The sequence below is a fragment of the Drosophila mauritiana genome, chromosome 3R (assembly GCF_004382145.1).
Source record: "Drosophila mauritiana strain mau12 chromosome 3R, ASM438214v1, whole genome shotgun sequence".
Classification (NCBI taxonomy): domain Eukaryota; kingdom Metazoa; phylum Arthropoda; class Insecta; order Diptera; family Drosophilidae; genus Drosophila; species Drosophila mauritiana.
In genome coordinates this window covers 12,042,010-12,059,981 of record NC_046670.1, presented here as the reverse complement: position 1 = coordinate 12,059,981, position 17,972 = coordinate 12,042,010, and the positions used below count along the sequence as shown (strand labels likewise).

Here is a 17,972-nt window from a genome sequence, read left to right as displayed (position 1 = left end):
TGTTATCTAAGGCGACATGGGTGCATTGCTCAAAAACATGTGCACACCACATGAGTCAGTCACTTGAGATCGTTCCCCGCCTCCTAAAATAGTCCCTTAGTGGGAGACCACAGATAAGGTCCTCGCCGCTCAAGATAGGCAGATGTGCCCGAGCGTGGGACCTCGATAAGGCGGGGACTATTTACTTAGGCCTCTGCGTAGGCCATTTACTTTAAGATGCGATTCTCATGTCACCTATTTAAACCGAAGATATTTCCAAAATAAAACCAGTTTCTTACAAAAACTCAACGAGTAAAGTCTTCTTATTTGGGATTTTACATATTGATTTATATTTGAACGCGTGCACTATTTTGAAATAACAATTGTTTTGAGCCCACGTTTTTAATTTTCATATGTTACACTCCACTTTTTTGAGTGTAAAACAAGTGAGCTAAAGGGATCCGGAGAATGAAATGTCTTACAAGAAACGGAAGAAAAAAAGCCGGAAAGGCGACACAACCGCAACATTCAATTAAACGTAATGTGTTGTTTGTTGTCCCTCGAAGGACAGGTTTGCCCCCCGCCCTTTTGGCCCCACCCTTCTCCGGATCCCCACACTCCACACTCACGATAATAAATGTAAACTTTTCACTTGAAAAATTCACGACGCGCATAAAGAATGAATAAAATGAGATGTCTACGGATAAGCCGGAATGGTCGTGGGTCTGGGTCAAGTCAAATATCACAAGAGAAATCCATTAACCTTTCCCTCGACTGATTTTAGTGTGCGGCTTATCTGTTGGGGTTTTTGTTTAGAGAAGTGGAAAATGAAGGAGAGCTTTCTGCAATGAATATTAGTTGAAATTATAGACAAAAATTACTAATTTTAATTTGTTCAAACCTCTTAGTGACCAGCTAGTATGGAAGCAATTTGTCAAGTTTAAGGCCTGCCACACTTATGGTCCACTTGACTGCGGAAAAAACCACAACAATGCGGCATATGCAAGGGCACACCTTTTGTTCACCTGCCACTATGGTGCACCAGTGGCAACAGAGCTTAGTTTTCTATGGACCGGAAGTTGGCCGGGCATATAAAAGGCCTTCCGCTGCTTTCCGGTGCAATGTTGCATTTGAAGCGTGCCCCAGACATGAGCACCCAACAATGTGCAACATCCACTGTTGCAGAAGCGTCTGAAGTAGTCCTGGGCACAATGAACTTCTAAGGACTGCTAACTTCCTACCGCTGGACTGAGACATATGGAAGGCTAATTTCGAGAGGCATTCAGGAAAATGTTTGGTCACCAAAGCGACTTGAGTTAAAAGATTTGGATTGTAAGGGTTATGTATGTGGAAATTAAAAGTGGATATCTAATATTTCCTGAAAACAATTTAATAGAATTTACCATATTCAGAGAGTGAACTAGCACTTGGCCAGGTGTTGGCCAGGATAAAGGGAAAAGGACCTGCTTCAGAGTGGTCCATCCTGTGTGGGCGTGGTCGAGGACAAGGGGCTGTTGAGAATTGATTTCCTGTTCGGGCATTTAGGCCGATTTGCTGACCATTGGGCAAAGTTCAAAGGGAGGCCAGGTGAAGAGTGGCAGATGCAGCAGCAGATCAAACGGCCAAGGGACTTGGAGCTTCAGTGGCTGTCTTGGGATAAAGCGGGTCCGTCGGAGGTCAAGTTGGCCCCATCTCCGTCATATCCGGCCTTAATCTTATTTATTTGTTTGGATTTTCCGGAAAGCCGAAGCCGAAAACGAATGTAATCTGTTTTAACTGCTGGATTTTTATTATTTTTTTTTTGTTTCGAATGGCCTTTAACTGCTTGTATGAATGAGCAAACTCAATTGCTTTTATTTTATTTGCTCTAAGTGGCCGTCTGGCATTAATTTAATGTATTGAAATGTAATGTAATGGTCAGTCCGTAACTTATGCAAATGAATTGGCAATTCAGTGAAATTTGCCAGTCCGATTGATTTTTCCACTCTTTATATTTATTTGTTGCTGTTTTTACACGTGGCAAGTGCGGTTCGCTAATGAAATGCAGTTCATTGTATATATCGAGTTATAGCCATTTATCGATGGACTGACTGACTGGCTGAAAGGACACTTCATAAAGTGTTTTTAAGCATATGTTGGATATGTGGGTATATTCTCCTTTTCCACTTGTGTATGTGCAAATAATGCAATCAACATCTGTGAATTTGTAGTAGTAATTGCAGTATCCTGGTAATTTAACTTACCTTATGGCTAATCAGGAAGTCCATAATTTTGAAACAACCAACCGACTGGCGTTGGCAATTTGCAATAAAACACTGTCAAAAATATTATGTACACTTTTGTGGGCCCATCTGCGCTTTGCTCTTCATTTATTTCATTAACTACAAAGGAGATGAATACAGGTTCAGCTAACTCGGCTGAACAAAAAAGCAGCCACAGGCACTTGGCCAAAAAGTGACAAATTGTTTCAATTCAACAAAAGGCAAAGGAGTCGCGAAAGCGAAATGAGTAAGATGGCAAAGGCACAAAAAACAATAAAGCCTGCACAATAATGGCCTAGACCGAAGATAAAAGGGGTGAAGGAGGCAGCAGTTCGCAGGGAGCCGAGCTTTATAACCCTTTTTTACTCTCGTCCTCCGCAGTTGGTACACTGAAAAGTATTGGAGCAAGAAACCAAAAGAAGACTAGTGGAAATATAAACTTCAAACTGAAGTAATCGGATGGTACCATAGATTTTTGGGGGAATAAGAACTCAGATCATTTATAATAAATCTATTTTATAATTCAAGTGTTTTGATAACCGACTGTAATATTTATTGCAGTTTTGTAGTACATTTAAGTAGTATGTTTAATACTGTCATTAAATGTCGTACTTTTATTCTCAGTGCAGCGTTTTTTTCGTAGAATCCTTTTCAGTTGTTTCGCAGTTCGGGCTTCTTTGTGTCATTAGCCGCCGTGTCCGTGTCCCTGTCCGTATTCGTGTCCTTTTTATCTGTTGTACATGACATTTTGGCCTTTCTCATAAGTCTCGGACAGGCGAGCAGAGAGCCGGACAAAAGGTAGTGTCGCCCCAAGAATGATGACGGCAATTTGCGGCTGATCCTGTCCACTCCTTTTTATTCGCCAGCAAACATAATTATCTTAATTTCATCTAAAAACAGAAACTGAATTTCTGTCGGTTTTTTATTGATTTCGAATTGCATCGTCATCGTCGTTTGTCAATGCAGTTTTGGACACACTCTGTTTTCTATTTAAGGAATGCACTGTAAATGAAACTAAAGAAATCTAAAAAGAAAATCTGTTTAAATTCATAAACAATTTTGATCATTTAAAAAGGTTTTAGGGTTAAATAGTTAAGCTCGAATATCTGTATGTCTTTCCAATGTTCTAGCAATCCTTTCAAGGATTCAGACTGCCATGTCCGCATGCAAATTCCCAGCGAGTGATAAAAATTGACTACCTGCCCCGGAATAGAAATGCAGTTTGGCAAGGCAAATATTTCAGCGTAAGTAAACTACATTAGCAACTGGGGAAATGGAAGGGGCGTGCTGGGGGTGTTGGTCCAAAAACGAGTGGCAGTATGGGGATGAGCTAGTTGGCCCTTGGTGTGTTTGCCCGTGCGTCAGGTGCAGTTCAACCAGGTTCAGTTTGGCTGCATCCTTGGCTCCCCAGGTGCCGCACTCGCCCCATTACCAAGTCCCAAGTTCTCTACATTACCCATCCGCCCTGTGAGCCGTATTTGTATCCGTGCGGTTGACAGCTCAGCGGAGGAAGAAGGCTGGCCAGAAATATAAAATCGTTTTGCTACAGGGCCAAGTTGAAAATGATAGAAACGTTAATCAGATGTTTGTGCATAAGCGATACATGACCCAACTGGAAATTGCAGTAGTAAGTGAAGTCAAACAGTGAATACTTTAAATATTTCAGTTGGGTACTTGAACTTTGTGCAGCAGGTATCTGAAAGATTTCTGTGTAGATGCAATGAATCAATGTGTTCCTTGTAACTTGTTCCTGTTTGATGTATCTGGGTTTCATGGTAAGTCAAAAAAGTGTTCTTGTCATTTTCAAAGTGTTTTAATCAATCCCAACTGCAATTCAATAGGCAGCGCCCACCATGAAAGTGTCCTTCATTCGCCAGTCAAACATTTGTCTAAAATGCGGATTTACAAGTTAAATATTGACTGAAGCCAGCTAGTCAAGTCCCGAGTTAGTGAGACAGATTGCCATCGAAATATGAAGTCGAGAGCAGTGGCAAACAAATGCGATTAAAACTTTGGCCAAAGACAAACAAACAAAAGTTTTAAAGACTTCTGGGCCGCAGCAAAGCAGCCGAGCAACAAATTAATGAAATAGTTTTGATGACTTTTGGCCCACCCCCTCCTCCACCCTAAAATCATCTTCAGCCCAAAATTCCATTTCCCCACACTCACACGCACACACACACATACGTATAACTGTATATCACATGTGCAATGAGCGCAGTTCTGTGGGCAATTAATCGAAAGTGTTTACTGCATAAATCAAGGCGACTTATCCGTGCCGCCGAAAGTATGCAAAGTTATTTGCCAGCCCGGAATGCGGCATGCGCCGTAAGTTATGCCAACTATGCCACAAGGAGCACTTCTCCTGATTGTCTACGTGTGTGTGTGTGTGTGTGTTTGTGCGGGGTGTCTATGGCGCATAGCAGTGCGTGCGTGTGTGTGTGTGTGTTTGGTGGGGTAATCAGGCAGCAAGTAGGTCAGCGGCAATCAAAGCCAGAGATCCCACGAAATGGAAATCAAATTGTATTGTGGCCGTGTCTGCGTTTCGTATCCTTTCTCTTCTCTTCGGTTGGTGTTACAAGAAATTATTTCTGTCTTCCAAGCCACTGAATAGAATGCATTTATTACTATCTTAAAATAAGTATTACAAATAAATTCACAAAGTCATTGATTTGTAATCAAAACGTTTCCGTGCCTGCTTTTAATTTTCCTTAGAAAGTCCAAAACAAAACTGTTTGCTTTTAATCATTTTACTTTCTTGAGATTTCCGGATTTGGCTAAATACATTAATACATGTAATCCATAACTTTTCTATTCAATTAGGGGATATTTAAGTACCACTTGATGGCGCAGACAATGTTGTTGGAATGGAAATTCCCAAACTCCGATCTGGTTTTCCCATCCCATGGACTCATTTCCCGCTTCCTCCAATCTCAAGGCCTATTTTCCAACAAATTGCCTCCATTCCAAGGAATGTGTATTACCAAGTTTAACCCTAATAACATTTGCTTTTTATAGCCGGGCCATCCCTGGCAACATAACACGCCCTAATGCCAATTCAATTTGACTGCTTCTAATTACTATAAAATATCGCGGATGTTTAGCATTAATGAGGTCAGTGCGATGGGAGGTAAAACCAAGTACCGCTCCTTCCACCTGCCACCTCCCACCAAGAAGTTCAAGTACAAGTTTTAATTGAAATTTAAGCACTTAATTTGCCCAAAAGTGGAGAAAGGAGAAACTCATTGATTGGAGGCTTTTTGCAGGACAGCCGATAGAGTTTCGTCCTGTATAAATAGGTTTCCACTGAGGTGGTGACCCCGAAATTGATGTTGTCGTGCAATAATTTACACCGGCCATTTCTCCCCCGTCTTCTTATTTATGTGCCGCAGATGTCACGTGTTCCTTTGTTACTTTTGGTCAGCGCAATTTGGCCAAAAAAGGGGTTGCTAGCAGTGTTGGCAAATTAGAAGTGATTCAATGATTTATAAATATGCATAAAAAGAGGTTGTATTATAACAATATTACTCATTCGAATCTATGTTATATTATTAGTGTTTTTAGGGAATTTTCTTGTCATTTATATTTGGCTGCACTATTTCGGTTTCTGGGCGTGTTCCTTTTCGAATTGGTAGCCCTGCGTGAAATATGGCGCAAGTTCATGAGGTGGCGACATCAAAATGATGATGATGCCTGCGAGTCTGGCGGCGGTGACAACATTGTCGACGTCTATTGCAATCAAGAATTTATGTTTTCAGCTCGCAGTTTGTCTTCGCAAAGGAAGGTGGTTCGTGGCCCGCGGGACTCTTAGCCATCCGGGTCTTGAGCTCTCCGGTTCCGGCAGAAAGGGGGTTAGGGATTGGGCTTGGGCTTTGGGGTTTTGAATGCCTTCGGTTCGAGTTGGCTCGCTCGCTTGGTTAAACGCAATTTAGCTGCATTGCTCAAATTTCCGCTCCACTATCGCGTTACCTTCTTCCACATCTCACTCTCATTTTGGCTTTCATCTCCCCATTTTCCCATTTTCCACTATATGTATCTGAGTTGGCTGCCGTGACTTGTTAGCCGAGATGGCACGAAGTTGGCCATAATATTTGAGTTGGGTTAGCTGGAATTTGTGGGTCAGGTTATCGTTTGCTCACTTGATGCTTGGGCAACATCTTTTCGATGAAGGCTTATTATAAATTGGAGTGACATGTGTGGGAGCTATAAAAAGCTGTGAAAATTCAAGGAAGAAGACATTAGAAAACATAAAAAGTGGGGTACTTTTCTTCAGAGTATTAATTCGCGTTCATGTGATTGTACACTATTTTTTTGGCCAAAATCAATTAGGAGTAACCCCGGGCATCTCGGAATCATTCCAAGGTGGCATTTGACTGGTAACCCGGGAAAATTTATGATGGTGAGTCCAACACAAAAGGGCGGACAGTCCGTTCTTGTAAAGTGCAGTGAGTGAAGGAAGGAAGGACTCGCACTTGGCCAAGACGGCAACACCTTCGTGGGATCTGCGTACTGCGTGGGCTGTCTGGCGATAAGAGGCACTTGTCTTGGCCGTAATGGATTATTCGACATTTCTCACGTGTGTGTCTGCCTGGCCTGCGGTTAACGCTCAACGCATTCCAAGTCCTACACGTGGCAAATATTAATTTACTCACCATTTTTCGGGGCACCTTTGGCTTAAATAAGCGGCTTCAGTCTATTTACGGCGACTCCCAACTATTTATGTATGTATATAGCTGGGGCACATTTTCAACCGGCGATAGTCATGTCAGCTGCCTATAAATAACCCCAGCCTGACATCAAATAATCATGAAGGTGTCAGCTTTGACTACATTTAGAAGCGACACGCCCATATCTTGTGTAAAATATGAGCGTACGGGGAGAAGTTCTTGGCTTAAATGTGGCTTTTTAGGGAGGCTAAGGCTTTAAGGCCTAATTTCAAAAGGTTAGGCACGTTTATTTATAAGTTAAGGAATTCATTACAGACCATGATGTAATACTCGTATTATTGGTAAGTAGCACAGCGATATATATGTACATATATTGACTATATATCTAGGACAAGTCAGACTCAGCAGTTTCATCCTGCCCCCGATGATCCTCAGTCCGCAGGATTTTTCCCACCCAATGGCAACTTTCTGCTCGGCTTCTTTTGTTTGTGTTTGAGCTAACCGAAAAAGCGAAAAGAATTTTGCGATTTCCATGCACGTTTTGCATAGCAAAAGGCGAAGCGAAAAACAACAGAACCCAAAATGGGAAATTTTGTGGGGAAAAGCGGCAGGCGACAAGCGAGTGCAAAAGAAGCTGAAAATAAAACATCAATTTTTATGCGACAATTTATTGCGTTTCCTCCGCTTTTTGCCCAACAACCACCCCAACCCACTCCCTCGCAGCTTTTGCCGAGTGGCGAGCGTGTCGGGCACGTGTTCTTTGTATTTTGGGCATACCTTTGGGCGTCTGATTACATAACAGAAAATGTCAATGTTTGTCAGCCGGCAGCTATTAGATTAGACAAGGTGGTTACTCGGGATCCCGGGCCCTGTTTCCCTTATTTCTAAAATGCTATCCATGCACCGGGTAAAAAAGGTGACCCAATTTTATTAGTTAGCTGAGGATTTGAATTAAATAAGTCTACAAATCCGTCTCATAACATAAAGTGGTCCGTTTTAAGACAAAGTGTTTAATTTTTATTAAGTATGATTTACAATTTATGAATTTTTATGTTTTTTTTCCAGTGTAGAGTGGTCGCTTTGAGGTGTAAGGCAGATGACAGCTTAGATGCGGCGTTGTTGACTGTGTGCGAATTGTCTGCTAATCTTTACAAATTTGAGGTGCGCATTTGTTTACGAGCTCGCGATGGCAGCTTCCGTTCCATGACTTCTGGCTAAGCTTAGGCTTTTCCGTTGGCCAGAAAAGTACTGAGCTCAGTGAAGCATTGTGCCAGAAATGTGGCCAATAAATGAAGTATACGCCTCGTAGCCGCAGGTGCTTTAACCACTAAAAAGCGAACGGTATGAACAAAATTGTTAGCTTAAACGTGAGCTGCATTTACTTAAGAATTAGACATAGTTTTTTTGCATGCAAAAATATTTAATAGAATAAAACAAATTTTCGTTTCTTAAGCTAAGAGAAATTAAACTTGCAATGTGAAGCAAGAAATTCTCATTTATCCAGGTTATAATCTTGATTTTGTGTTGGATATTCTGAAGAGAATCTGAACAACAATAATGACATTTTTTTGAGCTAACAATATTTGGATTGGAAAATAAAGGATATAACAAAACTTGCATATTTCATCTTGTCGCTTGAAAATACGGATATAATAGAGAAGTTGTACAAAGAAAACGATTTCATAGAGAAGAATTTCATTTGAAATAAACTTTCTACCATTGGCCTCAAATTTTGAATTATATTTAAATGTAAATTCGAATTTTCATACCAATTCTTTTAAGTTTGTTTGGGGATATAATAAATTTTAATAAACCGATTGCTGTTTCTACAGTCAGTTATTTTCCATACATCTCACGCTCGTCTTATTCATTTTCTGATTTCCATAATTAATCCTGTTGTTCAATCAATGAAACCTGATTGCAGCCCTTAAACTGCAAGCCTCCACCCAATTGAACCATTCAACCGTGCCTTCAACCCGTTCGCAATGCATCGCTATCGTTTTCAGGCAATCCGTGACGCAACCCGGCCATACGGCAATCCGACAATCCGGCAATCCAACAATCCATTTCCAAGCAGTTAGCACTCGGGCGCATTAGCAGCCACCCATGGCCGCCCTTCAATGCCGTTTCAAATCGGCAAACAAAGCCCGTGGCAAATGAGCGCACCAGACGTGTCTCAGCAATCAGCCAAAGATCGGATTTGGATGCCCCATCAGATATGCAATTAATTTGGCCATCAACACACCACAAGTCGCATTCAAGCCGAAAATTTAATAACGCTTTTAATTGCGATTGAAAGACGGCTGATTTTTTACTCCAACTTAGCTTAAAGATGCGGATTCCACACTGTGAAATATTTAATATGAAATGTCTGTGTGGAAGGTGCACAATTCTTTGCCACATTTTCTGGCTGATTAAACTCTGTAAAATATTTTGCACTCACTACTTGACGCAAAATTCCACAGCGGCACGCAGCAGTGAAAATGCCAGAGATTCAGCTCACCCTTTCCTTTTGTTCATTATTAATTTTCTTTGATAGCCAAATTTCTGCGGGTGACCGAGGCTATAAAAAATAATGATTGCAACTTCCTGGCCAAAACGGAAGGGCAAAATTCCAGGCTGCAGGCGCCAATAAATTAAGCTTTATGCGTGGCTAATAGAAAAGAAAAAAAAGAAATGGGCAGCCACCTGAGTGCGGCGCACATATGCAAATTGTTGTGGCACTTGCACACACACACACACACACACTGGCATTCAAGAATACATAAATTACGTGCTTAAGCAACAAAGGGAGAATGGCAGAAAAAGTTGCATAAAAATGTGTAAAAAATACACTATTTTTAAAACGATTTGCATTGCATGAAAGGAACGCATAAAATGGAGCTAGCAACGGGCTCTATATGCTCTATATTGAAATAAAAATGGGGAAATTGTGAAATGCAAGGAGGCACATGCCAGCTGCGTCGGTGTGCGACTTTTTAGCATAAACTTGAAGATCTGTGCGACGACAGGGCGTATGCGTAATGCAAGTGGTTGCACAAAGGTTGCCCATATCCTTGTTACTGAGGGCACTTTCCGTCCTGACTTTCTGCCAGCCAACCTTTCGGCTTTATGAGGTGAGCCGTAAAATATGAAACGCTTTTGAGCAGATGCCTTTAAAATGGCAAAGGCTAACAATGGAAAAATCTGATTAAGAGTGAAGTTTATGCGCAATGGAGTGGTTGGAAAAATCAAGGCTCTTTTACAATGTACAATGTGCAATTTTCAGTGCTCATTGCAATGGAAATATTACAAGAACTACGAATCTGTTTTACAATATGTATACCCTTTAATTTACTTGCATTCTTATGCAATTGAAAGCTGGCTTAAATCTCATTTCAATTTCATATTTATAGTATATTATGTAAAGACATTCCAAGTAAAGTACTATCGAAGTTAAAGGACAACCTCTTAGGCAGTTTAATTTTAATTGGACTCCATTTAACGCAATTTGGTTGAACAAGACTTGTTAGCAGCTTGATTGAAATCAGCTTTTTAAATTGTAGTAAACACAATGGAATTGAGGCTAACGAAATGCACGTGCAAATGAAGAGAAATGCAATTTGATGAAGTGTGGCAAAGAAATCAAAGTAATAGTTTTACCAAATTAAAAAGGATTTCAGCTTGTGTGTTTTACACTTGCTCGCCTCTTAAATGGCTTAAGTAATTTTTGATGACTACTTAAGAAGTAACATTGTTTGCACTCGAATGTTTTTGTTGTTGGTAATCCCAAAGGTAAAGGGAAACTCCAGTGCGTTGGCTGTGCGGTCTGTTCTGGCCAACTTCTTGGACGTCTTAGAGTAGTTGCCATGCAGCTTGCTTTGTCATGTGTCCAATTGCATCAGCCAGCCGGGTTGAATATCCTGTCAGCTGCTGCGAGGTGCCACATTAATCAGGATGCAAGTGCTCCAACTGAAAGGGAAGAAAGGCTGAAGGAACAGCTGCTGCCATTGTCTATTTGCCGGATTGCATTTTTCAGCAAACTTAATTAATTCTCCGGCTCAAGCCGTAGAGTTCGTAATAACAGCTATCATAATGGTAATGGGTCATGATGAGACAGCAGGCAGGCAGTAGCTCATTGAATTGGCAGGGCCATAAATTGCATCGACCGCTTGATTTATGGCCAACAGCCATGTGCAAGCCGCCCAAGGCCTCCTCCTAATTTGGCACTTAAATGCAGGGACGTGCGTGGGCCGCCTACTCACGGGTTGACTTATGTCCAAGTTTGCTCGATTCCACTCTCCCAACCCTTCACTCTTCCCACCGTATTCCCGATTTTCCCAGCTTTTCCCGCTTTTCCCGGGTAGGCATATGCACACGTCCTCGCTAGCGATTCCCATCACGCGCCGCAAAATGGTGTTACGTGTTTGCCGCCTCGGATACTCCGGTGACTGGAGTCCTCTGCATCATCGCCATCTTGCAACTCCCGTGCGAATTAAGTGAGTCAGAGATGGTCCTCTGCTCAAAAAAGCCATCTTAATTTCCATCTGTCTTAAGAAAAGTTTACAAACTAGTTGCAATAAAAAGGCCTATTAAGTAGCTTAGCATGTGCCATTTTTGGTAATTTCTATTAAGTTAGTTTACATATTTAAAGATGCTTTTAAATAAATTATTTGAATAGTTGTATTAATATAACTAATGAAAGTTAGTAAAATGTAGAAATAATTTTCCTTTCACTACAAAATAAAATGGTTTCGCTGTGGCAGAACATTTTTATTAAATACTAGCTAGCTACTTCATCATCGCTGGAGGGCTGTTGTCAGTTCCCGCTGCCCCTTTGCTTGCCCCCTTCAAACGACGCCTCTGTGCTGCTGGCATATTCAATAATTGGCGCCCCTGGTTATGGGGGCTTCCGTGGTGAGGGTGGGAGTGGGCGCTCATAGTTTGACGTGCCGCCGGAAAGGATGCTGCATTAAATTCCGCGCGTTTCACATCAGCGCAGGCTCTGCAAATTACTGCGAAAATTGATTCACAGGCGGGTGGTGGCGGGAAAACGGAGAAAAAGAGCACATCAGCTAACGAAAAAATCATTGATAGTTATGCTTGTGTGGTTTTTTCACACGTTTACTGCGATTTTTTATGTGGGCGCAGCTGGTGAGTTTGTGCATTTTGCACTCGTTAAAATAGATGCAGTTTTGTTTTTAGATAAACTAGTTGGCTTTAAGCGCTTTTTAGATTAATAATAGCGCTTTATGTTAAATTTCACAGATCTTTACTTATTAATTATAAATTACTGCCTATATCGACCATTGATTATGATATTATCAATTATGAACTATTTTTGAATGGATTATTCAGACGGTAACATGAATTACTATGTTTAAAATAATTTTGGAAATGGATATAATAACTAAGTAAATATGAATTAGGCAGATTTTATCCGGTGCTACATATCTAATTATAAATTCAAAGTACTGTTCTGTAAGGTATGAACATAACTGAGTGAAAATTTAAATTTATTTGGTACTTTTTCATGCTGTTTGGCCATTCAAATATTTATAACAAGCCGGCACAATTTTGTGCTATTGCTATTTAACACATAAATATATTAACTTTTTTTTTGTTATTGAACAATCATTCAAGCTGCGTATTCAATTGGCATCTGACTAAATTTAGAAAATTCTTTTTTCGATTCCATTGAGCTTCGTGAGCGTTACTTGCACCTTAATGAACTGCCAATTGTGCGTTGTTCAATGCTCACTACTCCACCAATTGGATTGGAACTGTACCCCTCCCTTCTCCTCCTGTTTTCCCTCTTATTTTCACTGTTTTTTTGCATTCACTCTAATTGAATTGTTCGCCGGTGCAATTTAATTTCTGCGCAAAGGCAAAAACAAAAGGCAAAGACATGCACTCTGGGAAAAAAGGTTAAGAACGCCGGTAGATGGCCAAAGGGTAGGAGGGGAGGGCGGGTGAAGAGGATCCAACCGGTTTGCAAATGGTTGCAAGGTCACATGGGGAGTGGGGGCGTGGCAGGGGGCTGTGGCGGTTGCAGAAGTAACAAGTGTTTTTCGGCTGCCGGCAACAAGGAAACGACAATGAGAAAAACGTGAAAGGTAACAGATGCGTAAAATAATCGCTCCCCAACAAAATGAAACAGTGGCGCGCCAAGGATTTTCAAAAGGGTGTCCAGTTTTCGAATTTGAAATGTGGCTCTACCTATAGATCCATAAGAAACCGTAATAGATCATACGAATTTTCATGGTACTCTTAATCTTAAGTTTCGTAAATCCTTTTTTTAATTTACTGCAAAAGGGCATTAGGGGGCTTTAATTTGATTGAGAACACTAGAAACAAACAAATAGCAAGACCGGCATGTATATTATTTTACGATACCCATAAATGTTTACTTTCATTAACGTAAATATTACCAGACTGCTCCCCATCGAATCATCGGTCTTCTTCTCGCACAACAGCCACCGCCTTTGATTTTCATTCTCGAGCAGTTTTTATACACCGGGTCGAAAAAATAGTTCTGGTTTTTGAAATTATTTATATATGGATTTAAAAAGTCTGCTATTTCTTTTACTATTATAAGAACTTAAGCAATAGGTATCTATATCTGTTTTAAAGATATTTTGCTTAAGACTCTTTATTCTATATGTTCGCTTACCGTATGCAAATAATATAAGAATTTTTAGGTTTCATATAAATTGAAAAAATTATTAATAGGAAACTACTCGATTTTCCGCTGGTGTAGCCGAAGGGTTTGGAGAACGAAGACGAAAGAAATAACAGTGCGAAACAAAACCAAACAAAACAAAACAAAGTGAATGCCGAAAGAAGAGGCTAATTAAAGAGATCGAAGGCACAGAACGCTGTTCGAATCGAATGCCATATCAGTCCAAATCGAATCGTTGCAGCGAACACAGCTCTCTTCAAAAGCGGAAAAAATATCAAAAAATATATGTATATAGTTCAACCGATCGATCGGGCGAGAAAAACGACATTGACATTCAAGCGGGCGCGCTAATTGATCCATTGGAAGCCCCCTTAACGCCCGGGTCAAGTGCTCTCAATTGGAAGTGTCAGGTGGCAGCATGGGGCATCTGCTCCCCGTTCCCAACCCCCTTTCGATCCCCATCTCGATCGCAGTTCCGCTGTTATGGCTGTTTTTGGGCGCCGCATCGCCGGTTTTGGCCAGATCCGATGAGCAAACCGCCTGTGGATCGCTGGAGATAAATGAGATTGCGGACCTGCGGAAGCTGCAGAACTGTACGCATGTGGTGGGTCACGTTCGTCTGGCCTATGTGGATCTGACGGATGTATCCGGCAATTATAGCACGGATTCGCTGGCCAGCAATGTGACCGAGATCAGTGACTACCTAATGGTGTATCGCTGCACGGGTCTGATCAGCCTGCAGTCGATATTCCCCCGACTGCGTATCATTCGTGGTCAGGAGCTCCTCTTTGATCAGTACTCCCTGGTGGTGTACGAGAATCGCAATCTCCGGGAGCTCGGCCTGGTGGAGCTGTTGCGCATCCAGAGCGGATTCATTCGCGTCGAATCGAATCCCCTGCTGTGCTTCGTGGAAACCGTCGATTGGATGTATCTGATGGGCAATGCCACTCAGCAGCACTTCTCCCTCAAAGTGAGTGAAGATATCTTGAAGATATCAAATATTGGATAAATAACTTTCTTATTACCCACAGCACAACAGACCGCAAAGTCAGTGTCCCTTGTGTGGCAGCTTGTCAGCGGACTTCGAGTTCATCAGGAACTCCTCGGAGCGCTGCTGGAACGTGAATACGACACAACTTCGCCCCCAGCCGTCCAGACTTAAGGACTGCCCCATTGCATGTGGCCTAAATGGATGTGATAGTGCGGGCAAATGTTGTGATCACAACTGTGTAACTGGTTGCTATTCCCAAAACTGCTCCCTGTGTGCAAACTACCAGGGAAGAATGGGATGTGTCAATCAGTGTGTCGCCAGCTATGAAATAAACAAGAGGAGGTGCATAAGTCACAGAGAGTGCCGGGAATTGGGAAGGATTCCCCTGATACGCGGCTATCAGTGTGTGAAAAAGTGTCCGGGAAACCAGAAAGAGATTCTGGACGCCAAGGGCATCATCCACTGCCAGGTGGAGTGCAACGGCGATTTTCACGTGAAGAGTGCTGCCGACCTGGAAGTTTTACAGGACTGTGTAACCATCAATGGTTCACTTACCATCGAACTCACCAATATTAAAGGTGTGTTTCTTATCATAGAAGATTTATCTATAATTCACTTGTATAATTCATTTTCCAGAGAAAATAGTCGATGCCTTGGAAAATGCTTTGGCCAGTGTTAAAGAGATCACGGGGTATCTAAAGGTCATACACTCTGCGCAGCTGATGTCGCTCACATTTCTGCAGAATTTGGATGCCATAAGAGGGGATAAGCTGGTGGAAAACAAGTTAGTTTGAGGGGCAAGAATTGCATTGAAATTCTAATAATATTATTTCTCTTATTTCAAGATACGCCCTGTACGTGGTGAATAACTACCATTTGGAGCACATTTGGCCACCCAATCACCTGGTGATCATTCAGCGCGGTACACTATTCTTTCACCTGAATCCCCGCCTGTGCTACGAGAAAATCCATCAGCTACAGGGCTCTCTGAAAAGCGGCGAGAATATATCTGTGGCAGATGTATCCCCCAATTCGAACGGCGAGCGCGTGATTTGTGGCGACGCGGTGCGCTCCCTCAATCCCAAAGTGGAGGACCTAAATTCCACTGCGGTACGCATCATTCTGGACTACATGGACTGGGAGGGCATGGAAACGCTAATAGGATATTCGTATCACTACAAGGAAGCCCCGGTGCAAAACGTGACCATGTACGATGGTCGGCATGGTTGCGGTCATGACAAGTGGGTGTGGACTCCTCGCCCTCACCAAGTTTACTTACAGTGATTCTGTTTATAATTTTGCAGCTGGCTGATGGACGTTGTGCCCAACCAGAGTCGACGTCATGTGATAAGCGGTCTGAAGCCCTACACACAGTATGCGTATTTTGTGAAGACCCTCACCAGAACCGAATATCATATTCAGATAGATGCTTATTCAAAAATCGGCTACTTCCAGACGCTGCCCGATAGGCCAAGTCCTGTGCTCCGAATATATGGAAACTCGGAAATCAGTTCTCAGATTGTGAGTACTTTTTAAAATATATCTCTCAGCTCTAAAACTGTTTCCTTTTCAGCTTCTCCACTGGTGGCCACCGAGTCGTCCGAATGGAGTCATTAAAAATTATTTTGTAACCGCCGAAAAAATCAATGTTACCCAGGAGGCAAAGGACAAAAATTATGCGAATATTGAGCTGGAAAATGCTAAAGACATCGATTGTGAGTGCGCTGGTGTACTGCCCTACTATTCAGGTCCTCAGCCGGATGACGAGGATTACTACAACAAAGAGCAAATCACCTACGAGGATGCGTTGCCCAATCTCATTTATGTTTCGTAAGTCCAGAAAATATGGTTTTCTTCGAAGTTTCAATTGACTTATTATACTATATCATCTATAGGCGCAATCACGACTATCGCAGAAAGGAGTTCGAAAAGGTGATTAACTATGAGCACCTGCTGTCCATTAGGAAGGATGATGAGCCCACCAGACCGCCCACAACCACTCCGGCTCCCACAAATGCAACCTTGGCTAAGGAGAGATTGGCTGCAATTAACTACGAGAATTATCGCCTAAATAGCGAGAAGAAGCAGCGGGATCTCCAGGACTTGGACCAGCAGAAGTACACTATCCGACATGCCTTGCCCAAGTGTCAGAACTCACACGCATCCGTGGTCCAGCAAGTGGAGGAAAAATGCATGGCGGAGGAGCCCTTTAGTGGCTACGAACTGCCGGGAAACCAGCACTTTTACCGCCTCTCCCAGTTGGAGCCGGAAACCCATTACCGGATCACCATACGGGCTTGCGTCGAGGGCGTGGTCAACGGGTGCTCAACTCCGGCGGAAGCTGTGATCAAGACTGCCAGCATCCAACTGGAGCGGTTCATCAAGGGTGTTTAGCAGAGAATCCTCGATCGCAGACTTTCTGTATCCGCTGACAAGTGATAAATGCTAGACCATTATTATAGGCGTGTTGAAAACTGGATGAATGTGGAAACTCCACTTGTTTAATATTTACTATATCTGTATTTAGTGTTCTGAAAAACTTGACAAAGAAGGACCGCTGGACCTCTTATTTTCCAAAACTATATTTGTGGTAGTTTTGCTATTTAGGAATTATTCAATAAGTTATTACAATATGTTTTTAATATTCTTCGTTTTTAACTTTGATATTCATTAGACAGAGCAGCTTTAATGCTTTTTATGTGAATCAATTGTTAAAATGTCTAAGTTTGTGCCGTGTCATATGGTCCCAACTAAGTATTGTAAGTCAAGTGACTGTAGTTCCTCCAAATGTATTGTAAATGTGTAAATGCCAAACAAATCCTCGACAAGCGACCAAATGCTTTCATCAAACCATGCTAATTTGACTTATCAGCTTATCAGACTTAGCCGCACGTCCTTGCAATGTGTGCCAGAGCCAGAAACCGTTCAAAGGGAAAAACCCTCACTGACAGCAGTGATTCCTGAGATCCTCAACTTGGCCCGGAAAGCGGTTACCTTTCTCTCGAGATTGGCCATGGCATAAGCCTAGGCGAAACTAACAACAGCAGGCTGCCTAGCTGGAACTTCCAACGCACGCCACTTAATATGCAAATATGCCGCAAAAGAGCTTTAAACTTTAAAACACTGACAAAAACTAGAACTAATCCCCACCATCGAAAACTGGGCGGAAAAGGACTAGGTCGAGACGATGCTTTTGCTTTCGGAGTGGAGTGGAGTCAAGTCGAGTACGTGTCATGTGTCGCCTTGTTTGTGGCCAAGTTTTCGGCGCAGCTGGAAAAGTTCCATGAAAACGTGTCCCACTCAATGGGGAAAAGCGGTTCGTGATTGACGCAGGACTAAGTATGAGCGGCGAGGGGTGAGCGGGATGCGGGGAGCTAAGGACGCTCAGAGTGCCTGCAGAGGAAAAGGATTTC

The 17,972-nt window shown here is 42.2% G+C and overlaps 1 protein-coding gene across 1 annotated transcript; it reads left to right on the top strand.

Moving 5' to 3' along the window:
- Positions 1-13,758: 13,758 nt before the first annotated feature.
- On the top strand, positions 13,759-17,412 carry LOC117143737 (insulin-like growth factor 1 receptor). The gene is made up of 7 exons (XM_033308546.1): positions 13,759-14,538; positions 14,600-15,137; positions 15,196-15,343; positions 15,405-15,800; positions 15,864-16,080; positions 16,133-16,389; positions 16,455-17,412. The coding sequence occupies exons 1-7, from the start codon at positions 13,987-13,989 to the stop codon at positions 16,951-16,953; spliced, it is 2,607 nt and encodes an 868-aa protein (XP_033164437.1). The 5' UTR covers positions 13,759-13,986; the 3' UTR covers positions 16,954-17,412.
- Positions 17,413-17,972: the final 560 nt, after the last annotated feature.